Genomic DNA, 17189 nt, shown 5'->3' with positions numbered 1-17189 from the left:
GCAGAGCTGGGAATCAAACTCGCGACTACTGATCGGTAGACAAGCACGTTGCCCACTCGTCCAACGAGGAAAAAATTAATTTAAAAAATCGAAAAGAATCGGTGGCTCACATCTACGAGTCAAAAATGTGACTGACGAACCTCTCACTATAGCCTGTCAGCAGGCCTACTATATTTCAAAGTACAACTTTCAGCAATAGCGACAGAACTCATGGTGAATGATGAACATCCACTAGACATCGTTTTTGTGGGAGACTCTCTACAAACTGCTCATCCACCCAGGGAGCCAAATACTAAACTGACGCAGTAACGAAATCCATACTTTGTTAGTCATCCAAAGCACGCAGAGGAAAAATGGATAAAAGACGCAAAACGAAAAGTTCGAGTGCCCCAAGAAAGAAATCTAAAGACGAATCTTGAAAGGGGCAACTTGGCAAGCACCGAAAGCATCCTCAGAAGGTGAGCAGCGCAGTGCGCCTGTGTCATGAGTGCCATGGAATGGGAGAGCTTCCAAGATGGCGGACCACGCGCTGGGGGTCTGGGAAGGGGGCGGATGATGAGTCGGCATCGACCAGACTGCCTCCGCTCCCGCCTCCTACATCCCCCCTCCTATACGACGACATCCCCCCCCTCCCACCGCCCCCACCACCTATCAAAAGGAAAGCCCCTGCGCACACACACACACACACACTGTTATGCTCCCTCAGGGCTCCGTCCCTCAAGTCCATTACATCCCGCTTAATGTAGCGAAAAATACACGTTTAATCATCCTTTAAATAGAGTCACTGGAATCATTCTTGGAAAATGTAGTACAGCCAGACAACAGCAGACGCAAGTACTGTCAGGAGACACTCCTCCACTAAAAGAGACTTGATTCCATCCTTCCAGAACGAAGGATGGAATGTTCCATCAAAAATATAAGCTCAAATCACATTTTTTAAAAAATCTGTTTTCTTAACATACGTGATGGCCATCCCCCCCATGGTAAAGGGGTTATTTATTTTTACCATAAATTTTACATTAACTAGGCCGATGGCATCTTAAAAGGTATATAAGGCTTTTAATACACTTCAAAAATTGCGTTCGCTTACCGTCAAGGACTATTTGATACTCTGTTTATGATTTCCATTCTGAGAGAGAGAGAGAGAGGAGAGAGAGAGAGAGAGAGAGAGAGAGAGAGAGAGAGAGGTAATAGCGATCAAACTGGAGAAACCAAAGTATAATTGATCGGTTGTTGTTACTAAATACCAATAGTAATTAGTTTACCTCAAAATACTACCTCACGAATATTTAAATTTACTGGCGATATACGAAGGCCTTATTATCCCTGTTAAACTGTGTAAACGCACAATCATGCTTTTCTGTAAGGAAACAGACTAACGACACATGAGAGAGAGAGAGAGAGAGAGAGAGAGAGAGAGAGAGAGAGAGAGAGAGCGTTAAGAAAGGATCTAATAGGAAAAGGGCAGGAGTGAAGCCCGGAGATGAATAGGACGCAGGACCTCTTCTGCGGCGGCTCCATGAAACTCGAAACCCCGTGAAAATTGACCAGATTATCCGCGTGCGAGAATCTCCTCTCCTCTTACATCAAACGGGAACTGACCTATCAGGTGAACACTGCTTTTTCTCTCTCTCTCTCTCTAGTCTCGTAGCCCAAGAAATATCGCATTCGGCTCACAAACTGAGTGACGAGCGTTCGATCTACTATCTGAACGAGGAAGTTTTCCTGAAAAATCAGTATATGCCTCGTTAATCCAATCAGTGAGCTACTTACCTACTTGTTAATCATTAACAACTTTCGTAGAGAGAGAGAGAGAGAGAGAGAGAGAGAGAGAGAGAGAGAGAGAGAGAGAGAGAGAGAGAGAGAGAGAGGTTATAAAAGAAATCCAGTCACTAGCCAATCAAAATCGACTTTAGCTCCATTCTTACTAACATTTTTTCTTTTATGTGAAATGTATATTTGTATAAGAAGTGAGACTGCAATTACACCGCAACATTGTCCCATCTGCCATAAGAGTTTGCAGGCAGCAGCAACAATCCCATAAAAACTTAAAGCGTTATTTATAACTTTCACAAAACATTTTTTTTACGATTCCCATGAAGTTCGTCACATTCCTCAGACTTTCCACAAAATCCTAATTTCTTTTAGACTTCGGGAAATGTTCTTTTTAGTTTAGTCAGTTTTCGAGCCACCTACGCATCGTTTCCAAACACTTTAGCCCCATTTCCCGAGATTTATTTTCTATGGTCCTATTGCACCTTAGGAATTTCTTCGTTGTTATTACATCTCCAATTCGAGAGAGCACTCAGCGACCTCACTACTGCAAAATAAAGGGCACGAAGTGTCCCCTTTTACTGGTGATGACTAACGTTATAATATATTCTCTTACGGACGTATAACACCTCCCTGCTGGTATATGATTAATGATATATTCTGGCGCCGCAATACATGATAAAAATAATAAGCAAACAAAGAAAATCTGCTTTGCTTTCTCGTACCTTCACCAATTATAGAACATGCATACATACATACACAAACACACATACACTATATATATATATATATATATATATATATACATAGATAGTTATAGTGCATATATATGTGTGTTTGTGTATGTATGTAGTGCATGTTCTATAATTGCTGAATGTGTGTGTATATATATATATATATATATATATATATATATATATATATATATATATATATATATATATATATATATGTATGTATGGTTTAATTTTTAGACTCGTTATAGTGTTTTCAGCGTTCTTGTATGACGTGGGATATATATATATATATATATATATATATATATATATATACATACATATATACACATACATACATACATACTACATACGTACATATACACACATATATATATATATATATATATATTAGATATATATATATATATATATATATATTATATATACACACGCACGTCATACAAGTACGCTGAAACACTATAACGAAAGTCTAAAAATTAAACTATATACCTTAGCCTAAAACGTGAGGTGCATAAGCAACTTTGCAATTTACAGTCAAGTAACATTAACTTAAGTGTGAAATGATCTTATCTGAAAAATCATTCACAGACTAGGAAAAGTTTATATAATCATACACGTGACTTGCACACACACACACACACCTACAAGCTCTATTTTAGCTATCCAGGTTCTTAACCTTTTAATTTTAATATGAATTACTACAAACATAACTGAACTTATCGATTTGCAAAAACTCTGAGGAGTCATCAAGTACAAAGATTAAATATCATCTCTTAACATTCGTCAGCTCCAATCACAGATACTGGCCGCATATGTTTCCAAGACTCAAAAAGAAACAAGCAGAACTGAAAACAGATGTTATTGGAATTCTTGAACAAAACGATTCATTTTGTCAAGGACAGAATCGCCACTGCATAAGTACAAAAATAGGGGAAACGTGAAGTAAAAAAAGAAATCAGATATAACGCTAAAAACCTTTGTAAGGGCAAAAGTTAAATCAAGCGAAAAACCTTCGCGAGGACAAAAAGGTAAATCAAGCGACGACAAAAAAAAAATAATAAATAAATAAATAAAATAAAAAAATAAAAAAATAAAAAGCGGCTACATTCATCATCAGCAAATGAGGTAAAATGAAGCCTAAGTGAAGCATGAATAGCGAATGTAGTGGCGAAGATGTCAAGAAACCTTAGAGATGATCTCCAATTACAAAAAGGTCCCTTAAGGATTCCTGGGGAATATGACAAACTTCACAAAAAGTAGGAGAAACACCTCAGATTACACACTTGCAAAGATCTTAAAAAATAAGGCAAAATACCTCGGAAAACGAAGATTGTTTATTATTATTATTACACACACACACACACAGAGAGAGAGAGAGAGAGAGAGAGAGAGAGAGAGAGAGAGAGAGAAATTTCATGTCAGGCAGAAATAGACACAAGTTTAGAATTGAAATGAAATATAGACTTTAGGCCAAAGGACAACCACTGGGACCCACGAGGTCATTCAGCACTGAAATGGAAATGGACTGTGAAATGTTTGAAGGGTGTAACGGGAGGAAAGCCTCGCAGTTGCACTACGAATCAACTGCTAGGATATGTGTTAGAGCAGGATGGAAGACAGAGAATATAAAATGAGGTACAGTAAAAGGAATGAAAGGAGTTGTAGCTGGGGGACATCATTATGTTTAGTATCCAATAGATTCCAAACATCAATTTGGTTCTGATATGATAAAAATGAACCAACTTCCTGAACCGAAGGAGGACTTTCATGAATTCGGGTTATCGTACCAACCAAGAGAGAAAATATCGTTAACTTTACAACAAAATATGGAATAAAGGTTAGATCTGTCTATATGAAAAAACCGAGACGATTAAACTGTAAAAATAAACAGATAATGGCAGCTATAACAAAGACGATATAAGTATCTGAAAGAAGAAAAATAAGGTGAGAGTGTTTGTTATATAATTAACATTATTTAATGGCTTTTGTTGACCTTAATTATTATTATTATTATTATTGAAAGACATTGCTGCATCAGCTGCATCCAAATTATAAATAGTCTTCTCTATTTTTCTAATAACAGCTTTCTCTCTGCATTATCCCTGAAATTGACTCCCCCTGACGAGTAATATCGGCGCAATACTCGCCAGTTGTAGTAGCAGAGAGAGAAAGCTGTTATTAGAAAAATAGAGAAGACTATTTACAAGTTCAATCCAGCTGATGCAGCAAAATCTTTCAATAAGACTTGTTTGAAAGAGGGTCTCCTTCCAATATATTATTATTATTATTATTATTATTCAGCCGATGAAACCTACTTCTATGAAACAAGCCCACAAGGCCCACTGACTTGAAATTCAAGCTTCCAAAGAATGTGGTGCTCATTAGGAAAAAGCAAGAGGAAGAATAAAATAAAAAAAGGACAGATACCACTTATTAGAAAAATAAAAATAATAATAATAATAATTAGAAGATAGACGAAAACGTTAACTCTGACAGGTAAAAGGACCGATAGCGATTAGTTTAAAATAAAGATTATTTAAAATAAAGTGTATAGATCAACCGAGACACTGGCAATGCCCAAGAAATACAGTATACAGCATTTGCTTTAACAGAAGCACGGATAATGTTACACTTGTATGATGCCATTCGAATTGGCAACGAGAACGGAAGGCGGTAAAATATGGTGCAAATAAATCAAATAAAGGCCGTAAAACAAAAAAAAATAATGATGATGTATAGAAAGTAATAAATATAGCAGCAAAAACACAAGCAACTTTAGGACAGTCATCATCATATACACTACTACTACTACTACTATTATTAATATATAAATATAAGGAAAATGTGAAATTAAATGTTCACAACGTCCGGAAAGGACAAAACGAACTGGCGAGGCTGCTCCGAAAGGATCCCCGTGATAAAAAGGAAAGGAGATAATAATAAGAATAAGAGGAGACCCATAAGCGTAAGGGTGGAAGCATAGCATAAAAAAGAGAAGGGGCGGCCAAAAGATGCTCTACGGGACTCCACTTTAAGCCGTCAAGGGCCTCAAAGACGCTCAAGTGACGAGGGGAGGAGCTCCCGTCAGAGTCATCAATGGGAGGACCTGATGACTCTCTCTCTCTCTCTCTCTCTCTCTCTACTAAAAGATTTCCAGATGCTTAGTCGTGCAAAAGGAGTTCGAAGAGGGCTACAGAAATGTCCAGCATTCAGCAAGTTCTACATTACTATTTCAAAAACACTGAGCATAAAAATTGTACATTCATCCTGACAAAATCACGGGAATAAACGACACCACCACTCACTACAGCATACAAATATAATGTCGTGTATACACGACAAGCTATAATGACCGTACGTGCACAAAACGAAAAGAGAAAAAATATTACCTCTAGAGGATATACAAATGCTCTTGGCAATGGACAACATAAAAGAAATAACAAGATTACGCGCATCACATCTAAAAATATAAATAGAAATAACGCATCAAAGAACCAATAACCAATAATTCATTACGCATTGGCCTCCGTCCGTAATTAGGTAAATCCAAAGCTAACTTCTAAGAATTCAAACGGACGATACCAGAAAAACTGAGGTAAGTCAGTGAGAAACAGTGAAAAACAGTAGAAAAGGGCTAATAACAGCAAACCCCACTGAATATTATTAATTAATTTCAATCGGAAACTCCTGGCGGTGTCTATTCGCTAGCGGACACAGCCAGCGAGTCGGAGTATCAGTGGCAGAGTATAGTTAGTATTCTGCGACGAGAAGCTCAACCGTCAAAACGACATTTTCTTTGCATTTGCAAAGTTCCGAGGACAAACGTCACCGAATGAAGAAATAAACACATGATTTCAACTGGCAATAAATACACATAGCCTACATACACGCACTCACACATACTATGCATATGGGATCGATCAACTGAAACAAACCCCAAACAGCTTCAAGCCTTCAGAACACAGCCAATTCTTGCGAAGAATCCAACCCCAGAGGACCAATTAAAAAACCATTTTCATCGCGACACCAGAATGATGGGGCGGGAATTGCATCGCCCTCGAACCAATCATTAGTAATACCACTTGATAATGAAACATCCATAATGGCAAAGGCGTCGGAATGAAGCCCGGCAACTTTTTCCCTGCTATTCATTTACGGCCTAATTGTCTGTCTGTGCAATAATACAGACGGATGTCACCCCGAAGGGAACTGGAAATTCGATCCCGCCGAAGGATGTCAGCTTTTAAAAAATGGCTGCTGGGACTTCAATTTCGGCTGGGTTTATGCAGAACAACTGTTGGCAGGGTGACAAGGTTTTATTATCATGAAGGTTAAAACCAATGCCCGCGATACTGAATATATCCTACAGCATATTCACTCACTTTTACATGCCTTAGAGCACTAACGAAGTCAAATCAATTTTGCGACCACAGTAAATACACTTGTTAAAATTAACCCCCCATATTATCAAATAGATATTTTGCAGACATTTCCAAGGTTTTTACTCGTTCGCCATTCTAATAAAGCCAAATCACCACATTTCCCTCGTAACTTCATCCGTCCCCGTGTCTCGTTCAAGCGTCCAATACAAAAACCCGTCCGCATAGCCTTAACGAGAGCCCTGTTAATTAGGGTATCAAATATGATCTTTTTTTTTCACTCGTGTTCCCTGCAAGAATGTAAATATATACCATAAAAAAATCTGCTCTAGCTCCACGTGTGCTTTTATACTGAGGGACCTTAAATAAAACCATACCGGGAAATCAAGACGACGTCAAATCTCGAGGTAACGGCAAAAGATTACTTCTTGTTTTAGCCTTCGTCTTGTCTCAAAAGTAATTTATTCACAGAATTGTAGTTTGATGTTATAGGACGTTATATCTGTCAGCCGCAAGGGCGTCTGTCGTAATTATTAACCAATAACGAACGTTTACTACATATGGGAACTGCTAACAGCGCTAGTAAAGATGACACTGAGCATTCGCGACATAATGAGATCTACCTGATTTACCATAAAAAGCTGATCATAACTTGGCATCACAATAAAGGTGGTTATAACCATGGGATATAATAAAAATGAAACCAAGTAACCTACAGACAGTAACATACAGCCTTTGCCACGAAGAAAATAATTATATATAAAAAACAGGCGTCATGTCCTTGTCAAACTGCTATAGCAGACAAAAGTGAACCCAGCATAAAGAAAACGATAAACAATTTCAATCTGCTGTGATCAACATTAAACTGAAGTAAATTTCACCGGATCCCAAATTAAACTGCAATTATATATCTGCCCATACAGAGTAAAATTTGCTACTCAAAAAATTGAACTGTGCGAGTTGGAAAACAAAACATTCCTTCTTTGCTTTATTCATCGGTAATTTGCGGCGCCTAAAAGGATGCTGGTGACTTCGAAAACTTGAATTTCACACAGCACTTCACTTTTGGGGTAAAATTCCTGGCGTCTAATTGAGTGTGTTTTACAGGTGAGCACATCTGAAAGGGTCAAAGAGTGGTGTATCTCTCTCTCCTTCCTAAAAGGTCCCCTCCTGGCTAAGTAATGTCTTCATGCCGCCACCACTACTGCTAGCACCAACTACCTCCAGGCTAGCCCGAGTCTTCTCGCTAAACGTGATATTTAATTCACAGGTAGGTACTGGGGATCTTGTCTTCCTTTGTTTGACCCGATAGTCTATTAATTTACGTGTGAGGTAGAGAGCGTAGCAGATCACGGGCAACTTCTCACGAGGGGGCGGGGCGAGGCGCAACTTCTGTCAACTCGTCAACGATTCACAACTAATCACTCTTGGCATTCGTGCGCTCGCCGCGCCGCTCAGCCAACCAGAGTCGGGAGGGCTTCTCAACACGCCCACACACCATACGAGTAGCCAATGGGAGTGGGTTTTCTCTTTCCAGATTATCGACCGCCCCGCCCCCTACTTGAGGACCAATGGAGAGTTGGTCTGTGCTTGACGTCACCCCTAGCCAGTAGATCCCAAGGATAGGGAACAGACGAAGTCGTAGTTTAGAGGAGCCAACTTATCAGTGAACTAAATGGATATTATATAGTAATTACTCACGGAGATTTAAGCCCCAAATCAAGTTTTCGATCCTAACTGTGTACGAGGGAGTTGTAAGCAGCGCCTCGTGAAGCCTAGAGGGATAAGTTACATGCCGCTGTGCTGTTCGGCGGACTTGTAAACCGCTCAACACGAGAATATTGTGTTTGTGTGCGAGTGTAAATCGCAAGACTAAGAGTTTCTCAAACAAACACCATGTTGGTGCCTAGTGACGGGGTGGCAGGCGCTTCGGGGAAACTTGTGGCCGCCCTCGAACAATACTACAATGAACAGGTCGCTAAAAGACGTATTATCGTCGCCAAAAGGGTGGAAGAGGTGGTCCAGGTGGCCCACGATTTAATGAAACACGTCGAGGCTCAGGAACCGCGCTGTCTGTCGACGCTCACCCAGGCTGGCGGCCGTTGGGAAGGGCTACACATCATGTCCCCAAATGAATACCAGGTCACCATCTACCTCAATCAAATGGGCGAATTCAACCTGGTCGACGACGGGACGGTGCCAGGCAGTGCCGTCCTCAAACTCAGTGACGGTCGAAAGCGTTCGATGTCGTTATGGGTCGAATTCATCACAGCTTCGGGTTACCTGTCTTCCCGCAAGATGCGCGCCCGTTTCCAGACCCTGGTGGCCCAGGCGGTAGAGAAGTCGCAATATCGTGATCAGCTGCGAATGGTCGGGGGAACTTCCGAAGTTCGGGTCAGGATAAGGGACACGTATACCCTCGATCTGGTCTTGGCTTTCAAATGCTATGGAATCTGGCCGAGGTCGGCTGCCCACTGGCCCGAATTATCCCTGCCGTGGCCTGGGGTAGAACTCGCGGCTGAGGTCAAGATGTCTGGTTTCACTCTCGTTTCCCGAGACTGCTCTCATCTCGCGAGAGAAAAGGAGAAGGAGAAGCAGGAGGCAGCCATCACGGCCGAAGGAGACACCTGGGTCATGGTCTTTAGCGAGGCCGAGGACAGACTCCTGACCCAGGGATGCAGAAAGAAGTGCCTCTCCATCCTGAAAACGCTGAGAGATCGACATTTAGAACTGGCAGGGAACCCAGTCAGCTCCTACGTTTTAAAAACATTGGTCTTGTATGAGTGTGAAAAACATCCACACGAATGGGAGTGGGACACTATTAGCCTCGGGGATCGCATTAATGGCATCCTTCTCCAACTCATTTCCTGCCTTCTGTGTCGTCGGTGCCCTCACTATTTCCTCCCTCAGGTGGACCTCTTCCGTGGCACTCCCCGTCAGGCTCTAACTCAGGGGGCATCCCAAACCTGGCGTTTAACCAGAGATCTCCTAACAAGAACAGAGTATCTACAACAGTGTTAATATATCAACATTTTATTTTACGGCTGATGATATTCCTCGTGCAACCAAATGAATAAAACTGCAAGGAAGAAATTGTCCCTAAATGAAACGAAACTCCGTGACGGGTAAGAGGATAAAAAAAGTAAAAAAATAAAATAAAATAAAAGTCACGACATGTCAAGTCAAGTCTCCTGTTAGTTTTAGTACCTGAAAGTAAAAGGCACCACGTGACAGCAGTGGCAGGAGCCATAGGGCCATCGATCGAGGCATGCCAGGGTAGGTCAGGGACTCTTGACAGCGGACGAGATGGATTCCCTGCCGTTGTCCTACTCCTGAAGCGGCACCGTGACAGAAGGGCGGGACAATGGGAGGTGCATGGTTCAAAAGGCTCCGCCCACATTGCATCTCCTGCAGGCGCAACTCACGCATCAGTAATTAGCAACGCGAGGTTGCGAGGAAGCCCCGTTGCATCGAGTGCCAAGCAGGTGCCACCAGCACGTGCCCCCCTGACCACTACTACTACTACTACTCCTCCTCCACCTCCACCACCACCAACCACCATCAACACATTCTCCACTCACGCTTTTCCGACACGCTGTACTTGTTTACCAATCCACTTCCAAACAACAACCACCACCACAAACGACCTCTCTCTCTTTCCCAACGACTGTCCTCTCTCCTACTCTCCTCCCTCCATCATCTCCCCACTTCTTAATCGGCGGAAACAGAAAAGGCAAAAGGGAGAAATGTTAGTGCCAGCAGATATGCAGGGAGCCCAGTCACGCATGTTGTACCAGGTAAACAAATACTCGAGCGAAAGAGTCGCCGCCCGCAGAGCAGCTGTCGCGAAGACGCTTCGGGAGGTGGTCAAGGTCGTGCAGGATGTTTTGAAGGAAGTTGAGGTGCAGGAGCCTCGGGTCATCTCTTCCCTAACAGAGGTCAATGGCCGTTTCGAGGGACTCAACGTCGTCTCCCCGACGGAGTTCGAGGCCATTCTCTACCTGAACCAAATGGGAGAGTTCAATTTCGTGGACGACGGCAGCATCCCGGGCAGTGCCGTGCTGAAGCTGAGCGACGGCAGGAAGCGTTCCATGTCCTTATGGGTGGAATTCATCACTGCGTCGGGATATCTGTCGGCCCGCAAAATGCGCTCTCGGCTCCACACGTTGGTGGCCCAGTCGATTGACAAGTGCGCCTATCGAGATACGGTGAGGATGGTGGGTGACACGAGCGAGGTCAAATTGAGGATAAGAGACAGGTACATCGTTCAAATCACTCCGGCATTCAAATGTACAGGTGTGTGGCCGAGATCAGCAGCCCACTGGCCTTCCCCTCACGTCCCTTGGCCAGCGCCAAGTTTAGTGGCTGAAGTGAAAACGGAAGGATTCGATCTGTTAAGCAAAGAAAGTTCCGTGGGTGGCAGCACGACGAGTGGCGGCCTGGAGAGCGATGCCTGGGTGCTGTCATTCAACGACGCCGAAAACCGCCTCCTGTACGGCGCCTCCCGCAAGCGGTGCCTCGCCATCCTGAAGACACTGCGAGATCGCCACCTCGACCTGCCAGGCGACCCGGTGCCAGCGTACGCCGTCAAAACGCTGATGCTTTACGAGTGCGAGAAGCATCCCCGCGACACCGAGTGGGACGAGGCGGCGCTGGGCGATAGGCTCGTCGGAATATTCCTCCAGCTCATCACCTGCCTCCAGTGCCGCCGGTGCCCGCACTACTTCTTGCCCACGATCAATCTCCTCAAGGGGGCATCACCGCCGGCGCTCGAATCCGCCGCTAAACAAGTCTGGAGATTAACGAGGGAACTACTGACTAATTCTAAAAGTCTGGAAAAGCTGTGAGAAAGTGATTCATGTTGCGCACGAGTTTTCTTCTTCATTCGATAAGAAAAAGATAATCCTGCGATAGGCGCTGAATTGAAAAGTGATGGCTATCGGCTGTGGGGCAGCACAGGTGTCAAGCAGGTGCTAGAGCGACTAATTTGTAAATAATGTAAGTAAATTCTGTGCCAAACTATAGTGCTGACAAACTGCTGTATTTTCATGTAAAGTAATTCCTAAGTTTAGAACCAGTGGCTTCTAGTTTTGCCGAAATAACTGTTTTCGGATATAAATATATATTATTTATGTGCACTGTCGTACGAACAGTGTCGATTTTTATTACAGCTGTGATAACTTAAGTTTTGTGTGTAAAAGTCTGTAAATAGCACTCTGGTCAATTCATCTTTCCTTAGTACATAAAGACCTTTTCCCCTCAAGTGCGTTAAGTGTTCTGGAAGCAACATCATTGTATTGCAGGCTATTGTGGTAGTGTTACAATCATTCTTGAATATTTCCTGCTTCCAGTTCCGGAGAAAAGCTTCAGGTGTCAATGATGTTGTATCTGTTTCTAAGCAAAGTTTTGGGCGCCACATGGCCCTAAGCAACGCACCTCATCAGCAGCAGCAAATCTCTGCACTTATTCAATAAGTAAAAACACTTTTTACCGCACTCACTTTGTTCTGTAGCTCTATAGGTAGCTGTTAGCTCATGATGAATGTAAGTTTGCGGCTTCTATCGAATATTTAAAATGATTTCCAAAGCCCTTTCAATCCAAGAATGCATGCAAACATGTGTACACATATATATACAACCATTACTGATGCTATTTCAAAAATTGTGCATACTCTTTTATTACCAATAAAACAATTGCTTAATTTTGTGCAGATATACGATAAAATATTTCAGAAGACACCTCTCTAACTTTTAACGAGTTTTGTTTTGTACAATGTTCCCATTACTATTTTGTTATAATGTTACTGACATTTTTAACTCCATTATATGTAGCGTAAGAGTACTGGTAGTAGGCGAGGTGTGTAAGTGCGTGTGTACTGATCAGTCTCCCAAGAATAAAGTCGTTTAATACTTTCGCCCAATGTACTTAATAACGATTTAGAAGCATGCATATATATATATATATATATAATATATATAGTATATTATATATATCAATCATAATATATATAATATACAAATATATATATATATAATGTAATATATAAAATGACTGTCCACCGGTGATACACCTACCAGCTACTCGTCTGTTCTAAGTCACTTACTGTCTTATTTATTGTCTGTGAAACTGTGTAGAATATCTTTTTGTCAAAATATAAGCTAAGATGTCACATAGGGCTTTCATTCATCCACATTCATCATTACTTTTATTGTGCGTGTTACTAAAATGAGAAAAACGACTGAGTAAAAAAAGAATAATGAATGAAAAATAATTGAATATTTAATCTTAATAATTTCAAGCAAATTCTAAACTGAAAAATTATGTATATTATATAAAATAATATTCTGCTGAATTAAAAAGACATAATCTGAAACAGAAATGGTGCATCGCTATACACACCTAAGATGAGTGATAACAATCATATAATTCAATATTATAAACATATACAAAGCACGGTGTAATATCCAAAATATGAAGAAGTAATAGATGGAAATAATGAAAACATAACAAGAAGGGACAAATAGTAGCGGGCGAAAAAGGTACAAGAAACTGAAAATTCGTAAGCGTAATATAATAAAATATACTGATCACAAAACGAGTTGATTTCACTAAACTAAAAAATTATTTTAATTTTGAAATTGACATCATGGTGAATATGGCACCGAAAAGTAAGAGAGTGAGCACTTAAGAATGAACCTGATAAAAGGAAATTATTGTTTGTGAATTAAAGCAGAACTAGAATAGGATATACAACAATAAATTATAATGGAATTTGGACATACAACAGTAAACTATATAAAAACCAAGTGAAAATACGGAGAACTGAACACAATCCTGTAAATAATTACACTGGAAAACTAGCGTATTCATTCATCCAGTATACCCAAGGGGACTACATATTTTTTCTAGTGTGCAGTTATGTGTGCGGAGAGGTATCCAAGTTTACTTTAAATATAGTATTATCATATTTTTAACAACGAAAATTTGTTGTTCTACCAGTCATATGAAAAACTTCATGACACTGAATGACGTTAACACCAAGAATCAAGAGAAAAAATCCGATTGCAGAAATGTGACGCCATAAGGCTCAGCAGCATAACCGGAAGACTAAATATTATCTAACAACGGAAAAATATATATGCAGGAAAGACTGAATTAAGTCATATTATTTAGCGAATAACTATCCTGATTTATGGCAACCATGCATACGGAAAGATGGCTTTAAACACATTAATGTTAATAAAGTTAAGAATTTTACAAAAACTGCACAAAAACAAATATCAGAATCAGTACAGACCCCTTTTGAACGTCCATGACTCATTATGTCACAAACTCTCATCTTTCCAGCAATTTCTGGCATCAACCCTCGCTTTACTTTCAGCAATATAATTACGGTTATAATTATGTGGTCGTCTTTCATATCTGTCATTAGTAAGACAGACAACATTACCAGTGTTACGTCACCTATTAACTGGGAAAAAACCACAACAATATAATACTGATACGAAAATCTCTAACACATTTAAAACTTCCGATCTCTGATCTCAATACATCTTTTGGAAGCTAATGGCATTGATGTCATGCCGGAGAGAGACTCCATTTATTTAATAAGAAGTTGGGCGCAGCAGCTGCTGCTGAACACTCGATATTGACGTAGTATCACGCAACAATTTCCACCTGTCCGGGATTCAACGGACTGTTATTAGTAGCTCATGTTTCAGTCACAATCTCAACGCCACCTTCATCAATCTGTTATTATTAACCGCAATTACCATAAACAAATAAAAAGCCACCGAAAATGACTGCCAATAGCGACCAGTTTTCAAAAACTGTATTGAAGGTATGGTTTCACCGTCAATCTTAAGCTGCTCCAAGCAATCTGATTAGACTTGCGATTAAATGACATGATTCTTTAAATTATTACGAAAATATTTATAAAATTTTATGCAACGACTCTTTTCCCACATGCAAACGTCAATCATTTGGAAGGTACTGCTGTTACAGAATACTATTATTGCTATCAATATAATATTAAGACATTGCGTTAACATTCAGACTATAATTACCGGTGGTAACAGAGGCATAACATATTCAAAAACATCAAAATCTGTCTGGTGCTTTCTATCATAATCATCATGAACGCAATTTGCAAATGAAGCACAATTAGCAAGAACACTGGAGTACATACAATTAATATTAACCCAAATAACCCAAAATTTCACACAAATTAACTTTGGTACTTTTTATGGTACTCATACTTTCGCCATTAAAGACTGACTCTGTTATATTTGGTATAACTTTCGATGTCTCACGTGAGTGTATTATTATTATTATTATTATTATTATTATTATTATTATTATTACTGATTTTTTTCCAGCCCCATAAGAGCCGTTAATCAGCTCAGTGGTCTGGTTAAACTATTTTTAATAATAATAATAATAATAATGACGCATAATAATAAATAACAGATATTCTTCGCTCGGCTACATTTAATCAAAACCTACTCAAACAGTAATTAAAAGATGTACGAAATAAACGTTTAAGTTAATTCCAAGAAGTCATATTAATAAAGAAGTACAGATAATACACTACAACGGTATCAATGACAATATTTCAACGCGTATAAATATAAGTCAAAATATTCACTATAATACTTGATAAAATATATGTCAATAGAAATGATAACATATTGTTGTACGAAAAAGATAGAGTTAACTTTAAGATGCCATATAATAATAATGTAAAAATGGTATATAACGACGACATCATAAACAATAATGCTTCTAGTCATAATGAATGCTACGCTACTGTAGGCAATTTTATCTCATGTCTTTACAACCAAGAAATCAAACTATAATGGTAATTAGTGCATACTATCATCAGGCCTACCATATTCCTAATCATAACGCAGTCGTGAATAGAATACAAAAAGTATTAATAATAAACTAAATCAATGAAGTAACACCCAACGATCGCTGAATAAAAATTCTAATGCCACTATCTGGGCTGTTGGTGCAAAATAACACCTATTGACTTTCATTCACCATCCATTCAGGCTTCAAAATATTTCAGCGCTATAGAAATAATTCTAAGCCTGAATAAATGGTGTTGGTAAAACAATTCGCGCTCATAGAAGTGAAATAAGGACATATTTTTAACTGGATAAGCAATAGAATTACACATTATTGATTAGTAAGAAAAAAGTTATGAAAACTGATAGGTAAATTGCATATTCCAGTTTTAATAAAAAAAAAAGACACAAAGATCTCCTGAATATTTACGAGAAGCCAAATAAGAGCAGCGATCGCAGGCCATCAGGGAAACACCGCAACGCCCAGAGTCATTCTAGCCCAGAGGATCTCGGCTTTGACAGAAACTTTCTTTTTTCTATATATCTATATACTTTTGATTTGTACGAAGTTCCTTGGAATCAGAAAACCAACGTTCTGGCAAATTCTGAGATCATGGTGATATCATAAAAGTAAAAAAAATGAGGCGATGGGGGGGGGGGGAAATTTTTTTTTTTAACACCGAAGATAGCTATAGCCAAGTCTCTTTGGAGACGGGACATTCTAGATAACTCGGGAAAAGGGCAGCAAAGAAAGTTATTTACCGATTTTTCATGAATATATGAATATCAACAAGTAAACAAACCTCCATTGTGTGTGCGAGAGAGAGAGAGAGAGAGAGAGAGAGAGAGAGAGCATCTCACAACTTACATCTAATAGTGGGTCTAGCGCCATTCAGTTCTTCTCATGAAGATTTCACTTCGTCAATACTGCTAAAAATATATCAGTGACGCTGTAAAAGTCAGTGACTTACTGTTAGATGAAGTAGACTGCGACTGTCATAATTATTACACAATAAATGGCAAGTCACCTTTTCACTCATAATTATTTTTAAGAGTTCGAATCAGCACTCAACGATAACGACGGTAAAGAGATATATCAAAATAACAGTTCAGAGAGAAATAACATTTCTACTTAAAGTGTCATCGCAGCAACAATATTTATCCATCTGAAGACGAACTACCTAAACGGACCATAAGACTGATACAATATTGATATGCTTGTAGTGTATCAGTATGCAATCAAATCTTTCATCTCAGCATAAGAGAAAAACGAGCGCGAGTCAAGTTTTAATCTGCAGTAGATTCAGAAAACAAAAAACCCCCCCCCCCCCCCACCCCCACCCACCCCCCCCCCCCGTTCGGATGTCAGTGGATGTCAGCGCAAGTGACCGCTGGTAGAACAATATGAAAATACTATAATGCGCAAAGGGAAGGACATATCCCCC

General features: G+C 39.9%; 3 protein-coding genes across 8 annotated transcripts in view; 2 read left to right on the top strand and 1 right to left on the bottom strand.

The window, feature by feature from the left end:
- The window catches only part of LOC135201400 (neurobeachin-like), a 562670-nt gene that overhangs the window by 112039 nt on the left and 433442 nt on the right, over positions 1–17189 (bottom strand). The window lies entirely within an intron of this gene.
- Positions 8496–9915, top strand: LOC135201398 (putative nucleotidyltransferase MAB21L1). Its single transcript, XM_064230267.1, has one exon. The coding sequence runs from the start codon at positions 8789–8791 to the stop codon at positions 9911–9913; it is 1125 nt and encodes a 374-aa protein (XP_064086337.1). The 5' UTR covers positions 8496–8788; the 3' UTR covers positions 9914–9915.
- LOC135201399 (protein mab-21-like 2) lies at positions 10639–12855 on the top strand. Its single transcript, XM_064230268.1, has one exon. The coding sequence runs from the start codon at positions 10639–10641 to the stop codon at positions 11737–11739; it is 1101 nt and encodes a 366-aa protein (XP_064086338.1). The 3' UTR covers positions 11740–12855.

The sequence above is a fragment of the Macrobrachium nipponense genome, chromosome 28 (assembly GCF_015104395.2).
Source record: "Macrobrachium nipponense isolate FS-2020 chromosome 28, ASM1510439v2, whole genome shotgun sequence".
In the NCBI taxonomy this organism is placed as follows: domain Eukaryota; kingdom Metazoa; phylum Arthropoda; class Malacostraca; order Decapoda; family Palaemonidae; genus Macrobrachium; species Macrobrachium nipponense.
The sequence above is the reverse complement of the archived record's forward strand: the minus strand, read 5'-3'. Positions and strand labels throughout refer to the sequence as shown.